The sequence below is a fragment of the Callorhinus ursinus genome, unplaced genomic scaffold, assembly GCF_003265705.2.
Source record: "Callorhinus ursinus isolate GAN/ISIS: 27379988/994484 unplaced genomic scaffold, GSC_fseal_2.0 scaffold22, whole genome shotgun sequence".
Lineage (NCBI taxonomy): Eukaryota > Metazoa > Chordata > Mammalia > Carnivora > Otariidae > Callorhinus > Callorhinus ursinus.
In genome coordinates, this window is record NW_027397084.1 from 3,737,465 (window position 1) to 3,757,576 (window position 20,112).

General features: G+C 36.6%; 1 protein-coding gene across 7 annotated transcripts in view; it reads right to left on the reverse strand.

Moving 5' to 3' along the window:
* SUPT3H (SPT3 homolog, SAGA and STAGA complex component) overlaps positions 1 to 20,112 on the reverse strand; it is a 557,210-nt gene that overhangs the window by 271,238 nt on the left and 265,860 nt on the right. For 5 of the 7 annotated variants that reach the window (XM_073905033.1, XM_025890765.2, XM_073905032.1 and 2 more), the window contains one exon: positions 4,112 to 4,196. Coding sequence is in view for 4 of the 7 variants with exons in the window: in XM_073905032.1 (XP_073761133.1) it covers positions 4,112 to 4,196 (85 nt within the window). In the remaining 3 variants the exon portion in view is untranslated. Of the gene's footprint in view, positions 1 to 3,707; positions 3,732 to 4,111; positions 4,197 to 20,112 lie in introns of those variants that run through there. The other 2 variants (XM_073905031.1, XM_073905030.1) reach the window with 1 other exon arrangement.

The window sequence follows — 20,112 nt, forward strand, 5'->3', positions numbered from 1 at the left end:
GTGTTAAGATGGTATCTCATCATGGTTTTGATTTGTATTTCCCTGATGAGTGATGTTGAGCACCATCTCATGTGTTTGTTAGCCATCTGGATGTCATTGTTGGAAAAGTGCCTATTCATGTCTTCTGCCCATTTCTTAACTGGGTTATTTGGGTTTTTTTGGGTGTTGAGTTGATAAGTTCTTGGTAGATTTTGGATACTAACCCTTCATCAGTTATGCTGTTTGCAAACACCTTCTCCCATTCTGTAGACTGCCTTTTAGTTTTGTTGATTGTTTCCTTTGGTGTGCAGAAGCTTTTTATCTTAATGAAGTCCCAATAGTTCATTTTTGCTTTTGTTTCCCTTGCCTGGGGTAACATGTCTAATAAGAAGATCCTATGGATGAGGTACAAAGAGGTTTCTGCCTGTGTTCTCCTCTAGGATTTTGATGGTTTCCTGTCTCACATTTGGGTAAATCCATTTTGAGTTTATTTTTGTGTATGGTGTAAGAAAGAAAGTCATCCAGTTTCATTTTCCTGCATGTTGCTGTACAGTTTTCCCAACACCATTTGTTCAAGAGACTGTCTTTTTTCCATTGGATATTCTTTGCAGCTTTGTCGAAGATTAGTTGACCATATAGTTGTGAGTCCATTTCTTGGTAGTCTACTCTAGTCTATTGATCTGTGTGTCTGTTTTTGTGCCAGTACCATACTGTCTTGATGACTATAGCTTTGTAGTATAGCTTGAAATCCAGGATCGTGATGCCTCCAGTTTTGTTTTTCTTTTTTAGAATTGCTTTGGCTATTTGGGGTCTTTTGTGGTTCCAGACAAATTTTAGGATTGTTCGTTCTAGCTCTGTGAAAAATGCTGGTGGTATTTTGATGTAAATATGTAGATTGCTTTCGGTAGCCCATTTTACCAATGTTTGTTCTTCCAATCGTTGAGCATGGAATGCTTTTCCATTTCTTTGTGTCCTCTTCAATTTCTTTCGTAAGTGTTCCGTAGTTTTCAGAGTACAGATCTTTTACTTCTTTAGTTAGATTTACTCCTAGGTATCTTATTGTTTTGGTGCAACTGCAAATGAGATCAATTCCTTGATTTCTTCTTCTGATACTTCGTTTATTGTTATATAGAAATGCAACAGATTTCTTGATTTTATATCCTGTGACTTTGCTGAATTCACGTATGAGTTCTAGCAATTTTTTTGGTGGAGTCTTTCAGGTTTTCTACATACAGTAGTATCATGTCATCTGCAAATAGTGAAAGTTTGACTTCGCTTGCCAATGCAGCAAGGGAATAAAGGTCCTTAACTTACAGGGGAAGATAGGTTCACAGCAGATTTGTCCACAGGACTTGGCAAGCCAGACAGGAGTGGAAGGAAATATTCAAGGTGCTGAATGGGAAAAATATGCAGTCAAGAATTCTTTATTCAGCGAGGCTGTCATTCAAAATAGAAAGAGAGATAAAGAGTTTACCAAACATAAACTAAAGGAGTTCATGACCACTAAACCAGCCCTGCAAGAAATTTTAATGGGGACTGTGAGTGGAGACAAAAATGACCAAAAGCAACAAAGACTAGAAAGGGCCAGAAAACAAAACCAGAAATACCAACTCAACAGGTAACACAATGGCACTAAATTCATATCTCTCAATAATCACTCTGAATGTAAATGCGCCAATCAAAAGATATAGGGTATGAGAATGGATAAAAAAAACACAATCCATCTATATGCTGACTACAAGAGGCTCATTTTAGACCTAGTCTCCATGTTTTCTAATGAAAATTCTGCTGTCTTTCAAGTCATTGTTTCCTTATGGTAATGAATCTGGGTGCTTTTAGGATTTATGTCTTTTGTATTCAGCAGTTTAACATGCATTTCTTTGGGTTTACCCTGCTTGGAGTTGGCTCAGCTCCTTGAATCTGTAGATTTATGTATTTCAGTTTCAGATGTTCCATTTGTAGTAGTAACAAAGATCAAATACATAGGAATAAATGTAATAAATATGTGAAGCCTATAGAAAAAAAATGCTAAAACACTCATGAAAGACACAAAAGTGGTTTTCAAAAAAGGTAAAGACATTCCCTATTCTTAGATGGGAGTCAACATTCTTAAGATGCAGTTCTCTCTAAACTGATTTATAAATTCATGAAATTTCAATAAAGACACCAAAAAGCTATTTTATGGAGCTAGGAAAATCTGATACTAACATTCAGATAAAAAAATAAACATACAAGAATAACCAGGAACACACACAAAGAAAAACTACAAGGAGTCTAGTTGTAATAATCTTTAAAATACACCATAAAACCTATATAATTTAAAATGTATTATCACATGCATAGAAAAATAAGACACTGGCAATAAATATAAAATCATAAATAAATCCCAAATATGCTTATTTAATATATGATAAAGGAGGCATCTCAGATCATCAGGAAAAGTGTGGACTTTTTAATAAAAGATGATGGCATAACTGGGTAGTCATTTGGATAAAGATAAAATTAGATACACATCTCACATGATAACAAGAATAAGCTACAAATGGATTAAGGACCTAAATGTTAAAAAGGAGACCATACAAGTCTCAGAAGGCAACATGGGTGAATTCCTCTTCAAATTCAGCATAAGGTAAGACTTTCTTAACTATGTTTCAAAATTCTAAGACAATAAAAGGTTGATATATTTGGCTCTGTTGAAATTAAAATATTTGTATGTCTAAAAAAAGTCATAAAATCAAAGTCAAAAGATAACTCACACACTGAAAGAATGTATTTGTATCATATACTACAAAGGATTGATATCTCTAATATGTATGGGACACAGGATCAAAAACCTGATGTACAAATGGGAAAAGGACATGACAGTGTTCCTAATGGCCAACACTATAACAACTTAAGCAATAAAAATAATGATATTACTGCATAATGATCTTAAGAATAAAATTTAAATATACATTAGTCCATACAAATATACATTAAAAATTGAATAAATGGTGATAAAGGATAGATATTCCTTTAAGAATAATTGCAATTAAAAAATATAAAAGGAAAGCAGGAAACAGAACAACACCATTAGGCAAATACCAACAGTCATAATGGTCTCAGACAAGATCAACTGATGAATGGTAAAATAAATAGGCACAAATTTTTAGAGAAGGAAAATATTTGCAGAGTCACAAAATACCTCCCCCAAGATATTTATTACAAAATGAAGAAACTTGTAACTTCATTACAGTGAAAAAATTCAGCGTATATACCACCTTAATCAATTTATCAAGGTTAAAATCACAAATAAAACATCAAGAACATGACCATGTTGATGCAACACACTGAGAAAGACTCATTACTTCTGTGGTATTCTTGGCAAAAATGCACAGCCACGTTCTAATCATAAGAAAACAGACAGATTGAAAAAGGAAGAGCGTCCTATAAAACAACTGTCTAGTATGTTTAAAAAGGTGTCAAGGCCATGAAACAAGGAAAGATGGAGGAATTATCCTAGAAAGGGGCCAACTACAAAGACAAGATAGCTAATTATGAATTGTTACCCCAGACTAGATACTGGGACAGGAAAGGAACATTAAAAAGAAAACTGATGGAAATTGAATAAGGTCAGTAATTTCATTAAAAATATTATACCAACGTTATTTCCTGATTTTGATAATTGTACTGTGGTTACTTAAGATATTAACAGAGGAAGATGAAAGGTATCTGAGAATTCTACGTACTATTTGTGCAGTTCTTCTATAAGTCTAAAATGAAATACAGAAAAGTTTTGAAAAGCAATTTAGAAAAATTGTACTTATATAGTGATAGAAAACAATTCAGGGTTACCAGGGGGGTCAGGGAAGGGGGGAAAGTACTAACTGCCCGGAGGCACAAGAGAACTTTTTTGGATGATGAAAATGTTCTATACCGTGATTGTGTTCAGAATCACAGGACAGTATCCAGTTGTCAAAACTCACTGAATTATGTACTTTGAGTGGTAAAATTTTGTTTTATGTAAATTACACCTCAATCCAGCAGACAAAATAAAGAATTTCAAATGTAAATACAATCTTTAAAAACAAGTATTGGGTTACAATCCCAAGCAGAATGGAGAAACATCAAATAAGATTATATGTGCTCTTACCAGATTAATTAACTGTGTGTGTACCACGTCTTCTACCAAAACTGCTGTTTCATGAAGAGGCCTCCTAGCATCACCTAAAGAAAACCTGCCAAAAAAAAAAAAAAAATTAAGCATACCAATATTAAAAACTAACAAAGGCAAAGAGTGAAAGATATTGATTATCATAATCTGTTAATAAAGTATAAATTGTTCTCTCAAATAACCAGAGTGGATGTACAATTTTCTATGGACAAAGAGTTGCATTTCTCCCACACAAGCTACAGCTTCCAAAGAAAATGCAGTGTTAGCTATGCTATTTCTTGATCTGTGCAGTCATTTTTAAGGGCATTTACATTTCAAATGGAAAATATTAACAACTACTTCATAATATTGGCCACTAGAAAATCATGTTACCATACCCAAAGTACTAATAAAGTAACATACTAATAGCCATTTAGAAAATTATAAAAGCATGCAATATAATTAAGCAAGTAATGTAATTAAAATGAAAAGTTGCTTAGAAAAATTTACATAAATGCCATAATATATCATTTCTAATTATATACAACAGATTGTCAAGAATGGATTATTAAAAGTACTTAATATATTTGGCTCTGTTGAAATTCATGAAATTCACATAAATATGGCACTAAATTCATATCTCTCAATAATCACTCTGAATGTAAATGCGCCAATCAAAAGATATAGGGTATGAGAATGGATAAAAAAATTTGTCCATTTTGTCTGGGATGACAATAACTTCTAAAACTTTTCTCAACTTTCATATGGTGGACCAGATGTGCAGAGAATCCCTTCCTGGTAAAGGACATTTGAAAATGCACAATACTATATTAACAAATTACATTTAAAGTTTATTTTAACCATCAGTGTAGGAGATAAAACAGAAGGCTGAGAAGATGAGAAAATACAGTTCCACTGGATACAGAGCCCTGGAGCAAAAATTTATTCTGAAGGCATCTAATTATTCATAGTAGCCAATAATCTGGATTTCATCTGGCATTGTATTCAAGATGTAGCAAAGAATGCTGGGACCCCAAGCAAGGCAGGAGATCAGTTTGAGGAACCAAATGTGAAGTCAGTGATATCTGGTATGTGTGAAAGCACTTTGGCTATCTTGCTGGAGGCTATGGGTGAAAGAACAAAAAATGTAATGCTGGCATGAGGATGGACAAATGGAACAGAATAGAGAGCCCAGAAATAAAATTTTGCATCATGTACGACTGATTTTCAATAAGGGTACCAGGAACAACCAATTTGGAAGGGACAGTTTTTTCAACAACTGATGCAGGGAAACAAGATATCCACATGCAAAAGAATGAAGTTGGATTCTTACCTTGTACCATATAAAAAAATAAACTCAAAATAGATCAAAGACCTAAATTAAAAAGCTAAAACTATAAACCTCTTAAAATAAAACCAGGAAATCTTCATGACCTTGGATTTGGCAAGGGTTTCTTAACTAGGACACCAAAATAACAGGCAACAAAAGAAAAAATAAATAAATTGGAATTCATCACAATTACAAACCTTTATACATCAAAGGACAAGACAGTGAAAAGACAACCCACTTACTAGGAAAATATTTGAAAATAATATATCAGATGAATCACCAGAATATATTTATAAACTCTTATAACAATAAAGAAAAAAAACAATTTTAAAATGGGCAATAGGCTTGAATAGATATGTCTCCAATGAAAATATACAAATAGCCAACAGCAAATGAAAAGATCCTCATATCATCAGTCATTAGACAAATACGAATCAAAACCACACTGAGATGCTACTTCAAACCCAGAAGAATGGCTATTGTCAACCAAATGGAAAGTGCTGGCTAGGATACAGAGAAACTGGAAACACTGTACATTGCTAGAGAAAATTCAAAATGGTACAGACACAGTGGAAAAACAGTTGGGTGGTTCTGGAAAATGTCAAACACAGAATGAGCTTTTGACCTGGCAATTCCACTCAAGGGTATATACCTCCAAAGAAATGAAAATTGAAAACAGGGATTCAAACAGGTATGTGTACACCAATGATCATAGCTACATCATCCAGAATTGTCAAAAAGAATTGTCAAAACAACCCAAATCTCCAATAACGAATGAATAAACAAACTATATACATATAACTAAATATTATTCAGCAATAAAAAGGAAAGAAGTTCTGATACATGCCCCTACATGAATGAATTTTAAAAACAGTATGCTAACTAAAATAAGCCAGACAAAAATGACAAATATTGTATGTTGCCACTTATGAGTTATCCGTAATAAGAAAATTCATAGAGACAGGAAGTAGAAAAAAGGACACAAGGGGACTGGAAAGTTTTTGCTTAATGTGTAGAGAGTTTGTCTGGGATGACAATAACTTCTAAAATAAATAGTGATGATGATAGCACAGCAGTTTGAATGTATTTCATGCCAGGCAATTGTACAGTTAAAAATAAGTAAGTGGTAAATTTTAAGTTATACCACAATAATCAATATGGATGAAAAAAAATTAACCAGACTAGATTCAGCTATAAAGGGAATTAGGGTTCAGAACAGCAGATCTGAGGAAATTACCCATAACACATCATGGGTAATAACAAAATATCATGATCAATGTTATGCCAAATATGTTGTTACTGTGGTGAAATGGATAAATTTCTTAAAAAAACAAAAAAAACAAATGGCCAAAGCTGACTCAAAAAGAAATAAAAAACCTGAATAAGTTTTATAAATTTTAAAGAAATTAAATCAGCAGTAAAAAAATCAAAGCCCAAACAAAACCCAAGCAAATGTTTCTCATCTGTAATTTTGTATCAAACATGCAAAGAATGGATTATTCTAATTTGATACAACTTTTAAAGAGAATACAAAAAGATATATACTCCCTAACTCATTTATTTAGGCTAGTATAACCTGGGTTTCAAAACTAGAAAAAAACAGTGAAAGAAAGTAAAATTACACACAAGTTTTACTCGTGTATATAAACAGAAAAAAAAACCATAATTAAAAGGCTTGAATCAAACAAAAGGTAGAATGAGGGGGAATTTACTTTCCTTCCTACCCTTCTCCTATGACCTCATGGGAGCTCCCTATGATCAACTAACAGAAAAAGAGAAAACTCAGGCCCTGGTTTACATATGGTCCTGCATGATATGCAGGCACCAACCAAAAGTGAACAGGCTGGAGCACTGCAGTCCCCTTCTGGAACATCACTCAAAGACAATGGTGAAGGAAAATCCTCCCAATGGGAATAACTTTTAGCAGTGCATCTAGTTGTTTATTTTATTCGAAAGGGCAAATGGTCAGATTTGCAATTACATACTGATTCATAGGCTATGGTCAGTGGTTGGCTGAAAAAGTGGTAAGGAACAAAATTGATGAGAAGGAAATCTGGGGAAGAGGTAGGTGGACAGATTTCTCTGAACGAGAAAAAAAAAGGTGAAGATATTTGGATCCCGTGTGAATACTCAGGGGCAACCTCAGCAAAGGAGAATTTTAATAATCAAGTGGATACTATCGGTTTTTTCACCCAATCATCCTGTCATCATTCAATGGGGCTCATGAACAAAGTGGTCATGGTGAGAGGGATGGAGGATATGCAGGGCCCAGTAACATGGAATTCCACTAATCAATGCCATCATTGTTACAGCCCCCTGCTGAGTGCCCATCTGTCAGCTGCAAAGATCAACACTGAGTTTCTAAACTGGCACCATTCCCCAGGGTGATCAGCCATCTTCCTTGCAAGAGGTTGATTACATTAGACCACTCCCATCACGAAAATGAAAGGGTATGGTTCTTACTAGAATAGATATTTACTCTGGATATGCATTTGCTGTCCCCACATGCAATGTCACTGCCAAAACTAACATCTGTGGACTTACAAAATGCCTTATCTGTTGTCATGGTACTCCATACAGCATTGTTTGTGATAAAAAAAAAAAAAAAAACCTCACTTCATAGCAAAGGAAGTGGTGCACTGGGTCCATGCTCAAAGAATTCACAAGCACTAGTCTTAACATGTTCCCCAACATTATGAAGTAGCTGATTTGACAGAATGGTGGGAATGGCTTTTGAAAATCCAGTTACGTGCCAACTAGGTGGCAATACCTTGTAGAGCTGGGGCAAGGTTTTCCAGAACACTTATACATCCTGTGAATTAACATCCAGTATACGGTGCCGTTTCTCCCACAAATAGGATTCACAAATCCAGGAATCAAGGGGTGGAATGGTAGTGGCAGCACTCATTATTACCCCTAAAGACCCACTAGCAAAATTTTTGCTTCCAGTTCCCATGACCTTATGATTTGCTGGCCTCGAAGTCTTTTCCAGAGGGAGGAATGCTTTCACATTTATTCCACTGACACAATTATTCCATTGAAATGAAATTTTAAGACTGCCGCTCAGTCACTTTGGATTCCTCATGCTTGAGTCAACAAGCAAAGAGGGAGTTACTGTGCTAGCTGGGGTGAGTGATGTTGACTACCAAGTGGAGACTGGACTGGTTCGCCACAGTGGAGGTAAGGAAGAGTATGTCTGGAATACAGGAGATCCCTGAGGCCACTTCTTAGTATTACCATGCCCTGTTATTAAAACCAATGGAAAATTACAACCACCCAAACCAGGAGAGGCTATTAATGGCCCAGATCCTTCAGGAATGAAGGTTTGGGTCATTCCACCAGGCAAAAAGCCACAACCAGCTGAGGTGCTTGCTGAAGGCAAAGGGAATACAGAATGTGTAGTAGAAAAAGGTAGTTACTAATACCAGCTATTCACATTACCAGTAAGAAAAACAAGGACTGTAATCATTATATTTCCTCCTTGTTTTGTTATAAATATGTTTGTGTGTGTGTGATTATTGGGCAAATATTGTTTCCTTCCCTTCCTTATTCCCTTATCATGTAACATAAGATGTATTGGATCAATAGCATAATATTTAATTATGTTTACATCATAGTATTTAACTTAGGGATATTAAGAAGTGTAAACATCACTCAAAGAATTAACCTCATCTTCTGGGAAATGTGTTAACACATTTTCAGTTGTACACTGGATAATTGTATCAAGTTAGGCAAAATATGACACTTATTGTCTTTATTTGGAGATTAAGAATAGTTTAAGGAGATGTATACGGGTGTCAAGGTGACATGGGGTAGTGGTTAATCTTATGTCTTAACCTGACTGGGCAAGGGGTGCCCAAATATTTGGTTAAACATTAATCTGGACATGTCTGTGAAAGTAATTCTGAATGAGATTAATTGCCTGAGGCAAACTTGCCCTCTCCAACATGTGTGGGCTTCATCCAACCTCTTGAAGGCCTGAAAAGAACAAAAGGCAGTGTAAGGGAGAAACACTCCCTCTGCCTATCTTCAAACTGGGACATCAGTCTTCCACTGTCTTTGAACTCAGACTAGGACTTACACGATCAGCTCTACTGCTTCTCAGGTTTTCATACTGTTTACTCCCCCGTCTCCATTTTGGTTTTTGAATTTCACAATGTACATCTTTTTACTTTGTGTATCATTAACAAATTATTGTAGTTGTCAGTAATTTTACTACTTTTGTCTTTTAGCCTTCATACTAGATGTAGGAATGATTTACTCACCACCACTGAACATTTGAGTACTATGAATTTAACTGATGGGATTTGTACTTTTATATGTTTTCTAGTTACTAATTAGTATTCTTTCATTTCAGTTTGAAGAAGTCTCTTGAACATTTCTTATAAGGCTAGTCTAGTGGTTATGAACTCCTTCACTTGTCTCAAAAACTCTAATTCTCCTTCAATTGCTAAGGACAACTTTGCCAGGTCGACTATTCTTGGTTGTCAATTGCTTCCTTTCAGCACTTTGAATATATCATGCCACTCTCTTTAGACCTGCAAAGTTTCTGCTGAAAAAATTTGCTAACAGTCTTGTGGGGGTTCCTTCATATGTAACAAGTTGATTTGTGGCTTTTAAGATTCTTCCCTTGTCTTTAACCTTTGACAATTTAATTATAATGTGTCTCAGTGTGGGTGTCTGGATTCATCTGATTTGGAACTCTGTGGGCATCCTGAATCTGTTTCTTTCCCTTGGTTATGAAAATTTTCAGCCATTATTTCTTCAAATAAGCTTTCTACCCCCTTTCTCTCTCTTCTTCTTCTCTGGTACCCTTATAATGCAAATATTGGTCTGATTAATGGTATCTTCATTTAAACTATCTTTACTTTTTTTTTATTATTCTTTTTGCCCCTCTGATTGCATGAATTCCACTGTTCTGTCTTCAAGTTCACTGATGCTTTCTTAGGCTTCATCTAGTCTGCTGTTAAACATCTCTACTGAAATTTTCAGTTCAGTTATTATATTCTTCAACTCTATGATCTCTGCTTGGCATATTTTTTAATATTTTCTATCTGTTAAAATTCTCACTTTATTAATGCTTTGTTCTCTTGATTTCAGTGAGCATCTTTATGACCATTACTTTGAATTATTTATCAGGTAAACCACTTACCTCAGTTTCTTGAGTTTTATCTTATAATTTTGGTGAGAACATCTCTTTATTGTTTCCCATTTCCCTTCATTCTCTGTGTTGATTTCCCTGTGTGCATTACATAAAATGGCCACCTCCTCAGTCTGGACTGATAGTCTTATATAGGAGATGAACCTTATCATTCAGCCCTAGTTCTTGGTTGTCTCTCTAAATTTAACCTTCTTTGTTCTTACAGACTCCTAGGTAACTTAGGTATGCCAAGAACTATCAGTGTCCCACAAGGAGAAGGTCTCAGTCAGCACACTGATTTAGGCTGATTGGAAGCTGGACCCCAAGGCAGTATATTTTAAAATATTCAAACAGGCTTCCCTGAGGGAATGACTAGTAGATGGGTGTTTCTCTCTGTTCCCTCTGTGCTGAGCCCTGGGGTGATGGTTGGTTGAGAACTGTTTCTTTGCTTGCTACACTTCCATGGGATCTGTAACTCAAGATCTGTTGGCCACCACTACCAGATCAAGAGATGTGTCCCTTGGGTGGCAGCCAACAAAATCCAGGTCACCAAACATGTGCAAAAGCTCTTTTCAGGGTGATACTCTTGAATTAGATCTGGTCAGAGGGAGAATGCACAGGCCTCCCCGGTCTGTGGGGAGGTTCACAATCAGTCCCTAGATATGTGCCAAATTAGAAACTTGATGCTTAATCAGTTTTTTATGATATGCAAATAAGGCCTCTTACCAGGAAGGACTGGAAATGGGCATTTCTAACTGCTATCTCTGTGCTGAGCCCTGGGAGAAAATTCAATTAAAAACTTTATTTTGGGGGACACAGAAATGAAAGCTCCACTGGCCACCAGAGCCAGTGTGTCCTCTAGATGGCAGTCACAAAAGCTGGATCACTAGATTTGTGCATAAGCTCCTTTCATGAAGATACTGATGAACCACAGTGGGGCAGAGGGAATACTGCAGACATGTGATAAATGAGAAGCCTGACCTTCAGGCTGCAGGTTTTGTTCCCACATTTTTATTGAGAAATAACTGACATACATCACTGTGTAAGTTTAAGGTTGTACAGCATGATGGTTTGATTTACATGTATTGTGAAATGATTACTACAGTAGGTTTAAGTTAACATCCATCATCTCATATAGATACAAAAGAGAAAATAAATAAAAATTTCTTTGTGGTGAGAACTTTTAGAATCTACTCTCTTAACAACTTTCTTATGTAACACACAGCAGTGTTAACTATAGTCATCATGTTGTACATTACATCCCTAGTACTTATCTTATAACCGGAAGTCTGTACCATATGACCGTCTTCCTCCAATTCCCCCTCCCCAACCTCTGGCACCTATAAATCTGAACCCTTTTTCTATGAGTTTCTATGAGTTTGGTGGGGTTTTTTTGTTTGTTTGTTTTTGTTTCTGCTTTAGATTCCACATAAGTGAGATCATATAATATTTGTCTTTCTCTATCTGACTTATTTCCCTTAGCATTATGTAGTCTAGGTCCATTCATGTTGTCAGAAATGGTAGGATTTCCTTGTTTTTTATGGTTGAATAATATTCCTATGTTTGTGTGTATACATATACATACGTGTGTGTGTGTGTGTGTGTGTGTGTGTGTATCTTTATTCATTCACCCATTGATGGACAGTTCAGTTGTTTCCATATCTCAGCAATTTTACATAATGCTGCTATGAACATGGGGGTGCAGGTATTTTTTCAAGTTAGTGTTTCTGTTTCCTGTGGATATATATCCATAAGTGGAACTGCTGAATCATACAGTATTTCTGTTTTTAATTTTTTGAGGAACATCCATACTGTTTTCCATAGTGGCTGTAACAATTTGCAATCCCATCAACAGTGCATGAGGGTTCATGTTTCTCCACATCCACACAAGCACTGTCTTTTTGATGACAGCCATTCTAACAGGCATGAGGTGATATCTCATAGCTTTTATTTGCATTTCCCTGATGACTCGGGAGCATCTTTTCATGCACCTGTGGGCCATCTGTATATCTTCTTTAGATAAATGTCTATTCAAATCCTTTGCCCACTTAATGTAATATTTGTTTTCTGGATATTGAGTTGTATGAGTTCTTTATATATTTTGGATAGTAACCCCTTATTAGATTTGCAAAAAAATTTTTTTCCCCATTGCACAGGTTGTCATTTCTTTTGCTGTGCAGAAACCTTTTAGTTTGATATAGTCCAAATTGTTTATTTTTTTACTTTAACTGTCTTTGGGTTAGGTGTGATTTCCAAAAAATCATTACCAAGATGCATGTCAAAAAGCTCTTCTCCTGTTTTCTTCTAGGAGTTTCAGATCTTGCATTTAAGTCCATAATCCATTTTGACATAATTTTTGTGAGTGGTGTAAGACAGGGGTCAAGTTTCATTGTTTTACATGTGTATATCCAATTTTCCCAGAACCATTTGAGGAGACTGTCTTTTTTTTGAGTATTCTTGGCTCCCTTGTCAAATAGTAGTTAGCCATATATGCTTGGCTGCAGGCTACAGCTTTTAAGAATGCAAATAGGTGAGAGGCTGCTGGAAAGATGGCAGAGTAGGAGGACCTTGGGCTCACCTCTTGCTGTGTGGCCACCTAGAGAACACTTACATTGGCATAAATACCCCAGAAAGCAACCCGAAAACTAGCAGAACAGACTCTCCACAGCCCAACATAGACAAGACGCCACAGAAAAGCAGATCCACCCCCTCCGATTGCTTTTGGCAAGATCCCATCAAAGTAGTGCCACAATCCTGGAAGTGTGCGTGCAGCCCAGACAAGGGTCAGCACCACTCCAAAGTGGGTCCTGCTCCAGGGAGAGGGGAAGATAACCACACACCAATCTGACTGTGACCCCAGCAGTGGGCTGGGGGCAGGCAGCTGGTCTGACTGCAGGCCCTACCCACCAACAAAAGCTTCTCAGGGGACAACACAGGGAAAGTGCCACAGTTTGGTACTACTTCATCTCTGGTAAATACCTGGTCTGACACAACTCAGGCCCAGGGCAGCCCTGGACTGGCTCACTAACACCACAGGCACCAGACTCTGCCCACAACAGGCAGAGAGCCATCACAGGCTGGACTGAAGGCAAACACAGCTCTACCACAATGGAAGGACACCCCTGTAGCAACATACATAGGAGACACCCCTGAAGCACCATTTTCTGGTGAAAAGGAGACACAGCACTGTGGGGCACTACAGGACCTTTTCTACATAAAGCCACTATTTTCAAGTGTGGGAGATGTAGCTGACTTTCAGAAATAGACACAACAAAAGACAAAATGAGGAGAAAGAGGAATATGTCCCAAATGAAAGAGTGGAACAAAAGCAGAGCAAGAGACCCAAACAAAATGGAGATAAGTAATATGTCTGGTAGCGAATTTAAAGTAATGTTCATAAAAATACTTGCTAGAATTGAGAAAGGAGTGCAGGACCTCCATGAGACCCTCCACCAAGAGATAGGAGACGTAAAAAAGAACCAATTAGAGATATTGGACCACTAAATGGTAATAAAAATAGACCACATGGAATAAATAGCAAACAAGAGGAAGTAGAATAGATCAGCAACCTGGAGGACAGAGTAATGTAAAGTAATCAAGCTGAGCAGATGCGAGGGGAAAAAAATACCCCAAATGAGAAGAGACCCAGGGAACTCAGCGACACTGTCAAACATAACAGTCCAGTCATATGATAGGGATCCCAGAAGGAGAAGAGTGAGAAAAAGGGGCAGAAGATTTTTCTGAAGAAATAATAGCTGAAAACCTCCTGAATCTGGGGAAGGAAAGAGAAATCCTGATCCAGAAGGCACAGAGAGCCCCAACAAAAGCAACCCAAAGAGGTCTGCACCAAGACACAATGTAAATAAGATGGCCAAAAGCAGTGATGAAAGAGAGAATTTTAAAAGTGGCAAGAGAAAGGAAAGCAGTTACATACAAGGGAAACCCCATAAGGCTATCAGTGGGTTTTTCAGCAGAAACTTTGCAGGCCAGAAGACAGCAGGATGATAAATTCAAAGTGCTAAAAGGAAAAAATCTACAGCCAAGAATATTCTATCCAGCAAGGCTTTCATTCAGAATAGAAGGAGAGATAGAGTTTCCCAGAAAAACAAAACCAGCCATGTCCCTGTCACACACGATGCCATCGGCAGATGGGTCCCAAATTCACAGTCCACCCACCCTGCTGCCCAAGTCAGCATGCACGGCCTGCCACCTGCTCAATGCCAAGTCAACACGCCTTCACTTCAGATTGACAAGGACTCAAACTGACACTTTTCCCCTCAAATTCCAGCCCCTGTGCTCAAGTTTGTGCACAAAAGTGGGCATAATTGTAACAGCAGAATGAAGCAGCCCAAACAGTGACACCAAGTCTGTGGAATATATAATGGATAAAAGGAGTGTGCTAGGCTGAGAACATCTCCAACAAGCACATCAAAGGACAATACATACAGCATGATTCTGGTTCCTAAAAGAAACAAACCCAGGAAAAATAAAACAAGACGAAATCAGAGAGAGAGAAAACCATAAGAGACTCTTAATCATAGGAAACAAACAGGGTTGCTGGAGGGTAGGGGGTAGGGGGATGGGGTAACTGGGTGATGGGCATTAAGGAGGGCACGTGATGTAATGAGCACTGGGTGTTATAAGCAACTGATGAATCACTGAACACTACCTCTGAAACTAATAATACACTATATGTTAATTAATTGAATTTAAATTTTAATAAAAGGACCCCCCCCTAAAAAAAATACAAATAGGCACCTTTCAGGGAAAGGGTGGGAGACAGTTATTTCTGTCTTCTGCTGCTGAGTTGAGCCCTGGACGGAGAGCCAAGGCATGTCCTTGGGGAGTCCTGGCAACCCAGTTATGAACGGTTCCTTTTTTGCTATCATCTTGTGGACAAAACCCCACTGGCTTTCAGAGTTAGTTGTGGGAGCCCATCCCTCAGGTGGAAGTATTAAAAGTTGGGGCACTGGATATTGGGTCCAAATCCTGTGCTCCTCAGGGAGAAGCTAGTTCTGAGTTCCTGCCTGATTGCATGTCACAGTGCCAAGATGGGGTTTATGGCAAGGATGTCTCACCCATTCCTGCCTGTTTAAAATAGATTTTTTTTTTTCTCATTTGCTTGGTATATAGGAGTTGCTCAGCTAGCTTCTGGATTTTGTTCAAAGGGAATTTTTCTGCGTATAGTTGCAGATTTGGTGTGTTCATGGAAGGAGGTAAGTTCAGGAAGCTCCTATGCCACCACCCTGGACTAGAATCTTGTAATTCTCAGGCTTTCTACTGAAACTAAAATTTATACCACTTGCTTTCCTGGATTTCATGCCTTTGGACTCAGACTGTAACTTATATCATCAGCTGTCCTGCTCCTCAGCTATTTGGACTTGGACTGGAACTATATACCATTGGCATTCCTGAGTCTCCAGCTTTGTTGACTACAGATCTTAGAACTTCTCAGCTTCCATAATTGTATCGCCAATTCCTTATAATAAATCACTTTCATACACATATATGTAAACACACATACAGTTACCCTACTGGTTCTATTTTTCTGGAAACAGGAAAATATACCCAGGAAAGCAAGAGTGGAACATATATCTATTAATGATAATAATTAACTACTTAAAATATGAAAAGAGAAAGATTTTATGATCATCTCAACAGATATAGGAAAATCACGCAACCACTCATGATGAAAATTTTAGTGAACTTGACTTATAGGCATTTTCTTTCATCTGATTAAGAGAATCTGCCAAAAACCATATAGGAAACAATATACTCAGACACATTCATACTCTTCAAAATTCACACCAGTACAAGGACTCCTACTATCCCACTTTCATACAGGTATCACATGCTTTTCAAATTTCACATTACACCACTTTGTTTGTACAAAAGATCTATATTAGTTATCTGTTTTTGCTAATTTAGAGAAATCCAAAGAGGCTATTTGAGTTTACGACAAAAGTAAAACTCATGTTCAGCATTTGGTTTACAACAAGTTGTCACAGAGGCAGGGCGCATCCCAAACAGTGAGAGTAGCACCATGAAGCTCCCTTCCTGGGAACTACACTCAGCATCTCAGCATCAGGCTGCCATAGCTTAGAACTGTGTCTACGAGCATATGTGCTTTACTTTGACTTATTTTGTGTATTCATTAGTAAGATGTGTTCAAAGGTATTAGAAAAGCCTAAGTGAGGTTATTTTTTGGGTCTGGGAACACTTAAAAAGTTTTCCATATAAATTAATGGTAATTATGTCTCACTCTATGCCACTTTGGCTTAGAAAGTTTTCAGAGGAACACTCTACTTTTGGATGGCAGGGGGGTACTTATAATACTTAAGATTGTAGCCAGAACATTAAGACAAGAAAAGGTTTAAACTACATAAAGAGTGAAAAAGAATAAACTAACACCACTCTTCTTCACATATAATCTGAGTATCTACACAGAAAATCAAAAATAATTGGGAAACAAACTATTTGAGGTAATAAAGGAAGTTATTAGCATGTTTTTCAAATATAAGATCAATCCACAAATATCATCATCAACACAAAGGCAGAATGAACTCATAAAAACAGACAGCAGAGTGGTGTTTATAGGAGTCAAAAGTGAGGGGAATGGGGAGATGTTGCTTAACGGGTACAAACTTCTAGTTATAAGATGAGTAAGTTCTAAGGATGTAATGTACACCATGGTGATTATAGTTAATGATATTGTATTTTACACCCGAAAGTTGCTAAGAGTAATTTTTAAATGTTCTCACCACAAAAAAGAAATGGTAATTATGTGACGTAATGGAGGTGTTAGCTAAAGCTATGGTGGTAATCATTTTGCAATAATTAGTGTATCAAATCAACACGTTGTGTCCCTCAAACTTACACAGTAATGTATGTCAATTATATCTCAATAAAGCTACAGAAAAAAGCAAAGGCAGAAAATGCAATTAAAAAGAAATAAAAATCAGTTCTAAACTTTTTATGAAAGAGCCAAGAGCCAAGAATAATCAAGACACTTTTAAAGTGGAAGGATATGTCCTACCAGACTAATTATAAAGCTACAGAATTAAGATAGTGTGTTACTGGTACAAGGACAAACAAACCAACAAAACAGAAAGGGAGTAAAAAGCCCACATTAGAGAGTAAGCCCCACAATGGCAAAAATCTTATGTTCACTTCAGTATTAAATTCTTTGGAATGCCTGAACAAAGTTTCCCTTCCATTATTTAAATTATTTAAATCTCACTAGAGAAAAAGTACAAAGTTATCAAAGTGAAATAATTGACTCAAAGATAAACAAATTCAATTCACATCTCTAATAAAAAGAACACTTTAAAAATACTTCTTGTATTATTGTACAAAAACATACGAATAATTATCAAATTTTACCTCAAAAAAAGTTAAAATTTTTCTACTTAAAATCGTCATTAGCATAAACATGTAAACTACCTAAAACTTGTCAAGTATCTAAAAGCAAGGATGGGATTTGATGAGTATACTATTTTAATTTTCAAGATTGTTAGTACCTCAGCTTTAATTCCACAGTTTTTCTCACATTACTTCTGTTAATTTTTTTCCCACACACAGAAAGCTAGACACTGTCCTAGTGAGTTTTGGAAAACAAAATGAAAGCCGCTATATCTAGCCACAGTCACTTCCTTTTTCCTCTGTAATGTATATAATATTTTTAAGTCACTAAGGACAAAATCCAAGTAAGTGACACATAAAAATCTTTAGATTTTTTTTTCCATTCAAGACCTACCTTACTATTTACTGATGCCTTGACTGACTTTCCTGGGTCTAGTTCCAACAAATAGAGCCTGATACTCCACTCCTTCATATACTGCCTAGATGCCTCTAATAACGCCAGTACTGCTGGCCCAGCCTCCACTAAACGTCTTTCAGGAAACGGGTCCTAAAAAGGCTGTCCCTGCCCTAGTCACCATGCAGTAACTTCACTGCTATAACATGCGAGCCTCCATTTTAGTAAGGACTGTAACTTTGAAAACTATGGTCACAGCAAGCAGTTTAAGTCCAGAGCAATCCTGCTGGACTCCCCCTAATAATGACAGTGGCAGAGTCACTTACCGCCTACCTTTTCACCCAAACAAGATTGGTTTGATTCAATTCCAGGATCAGATGCTTCAGTGACCACTAGCGCAGCTAGCTCTGCAATTCCCTTGTCAAGTGCATATTGAAAGTATGAAATAAGCAAGATTATTTATGAGGTAAAGTTACATTCCTTATTATGTACACTTATATTCAGATATAGGAGGGTATGTGCTGAACAAAACCTTGGGATACTGTTCCAAAAGGAAGCAGGGCTTAACACTCAGCCTTTCAGTGTTTTTGTTATGTGTATGCCCAACACAGTCTACAATTGGGGGCTATCCTTTAAATAGACATCTATTAAAGTAAAAAAAAAAAAATCCTATTAATAGAAGCACCTAAGATAAAATAGAAGAACTAGTTGCAGAGACACTTCCAAAACACAGAAAATACATTTTTTCAAACTATACACTGAATATTACTGTAGTCACTATGTGTTTTGGAAAAAATATGCTCTAGGTCAGTAGTTTTTGACATCAGTTTTAAAAAGAAATAAAAAATAAAAACAAAAGGAGGGAAGAAAGATGTCAGTTATTTGCCATCTTACTCTAGGTTGAGCCTCTACTTGACATTTTTTGTTAGTAATTCATGCCAAGAAGCTTCCCAAGTATATGCTTCCACTGTCTCTGTACAATCTAAAGTATTATTCATTTACTTAAATCTTTAGCTAACCTCCAGATCCTATGTAAATGTACATATTTGATGATGTCCTCATAGACCCAGGGTCCATATACCCACTTACCCCCAACAGTGAAAGGCAATCAACCCCAAATTCTTTTAAGGGTTTTAACTGAGAAAAACAAACTTTTTGAGTGAGCACATACAGTATAAAATACTCTTTTTAAGTTATACAAGTACATATATATATATATATATATATATATATATATACATTAGTATAAACAAACATTCAAAGAAGGTAAAAATTAAAAAAAAGGTATTTTAAAAATATTATTTATTGACAAGGGAAAACTTTTTTGCTTCGATTAAAATATATGTATTATAAGCATTACCAACACTTCTGATTTGCCTAGGACTAAGGGGTTTTCCAAGTTATTCTCTATCAAATAAATCAGCTTAATTAATACTAAAAGGTCATGACACGTTTCTTATTAAAAAAAAAAAAAGGACAAGCCAGAAGTTTCTTTTTTTAAGGGAATGAATGAATAATGAATAAAACTTGTATATTTACTTTCAATTACCCTAATTATTTCAGTTCTCGGGTCCCAAAACAGAGAAACAAATAGCACATGGGGAATCTATCCCTTCATTTGGAGATAATGCTTTTCCATTCATGAAGTTAAGGACAAAGTTTATGACAGTGGATGAGGCACAGCTACCCAGCTGAATGTCATTGTAGTCTCTGCCAACATGCAAGAGAGGAAACAGCATCTGCTGAGTAAGGGGCCAGAGATGTGAGCCCAGAAA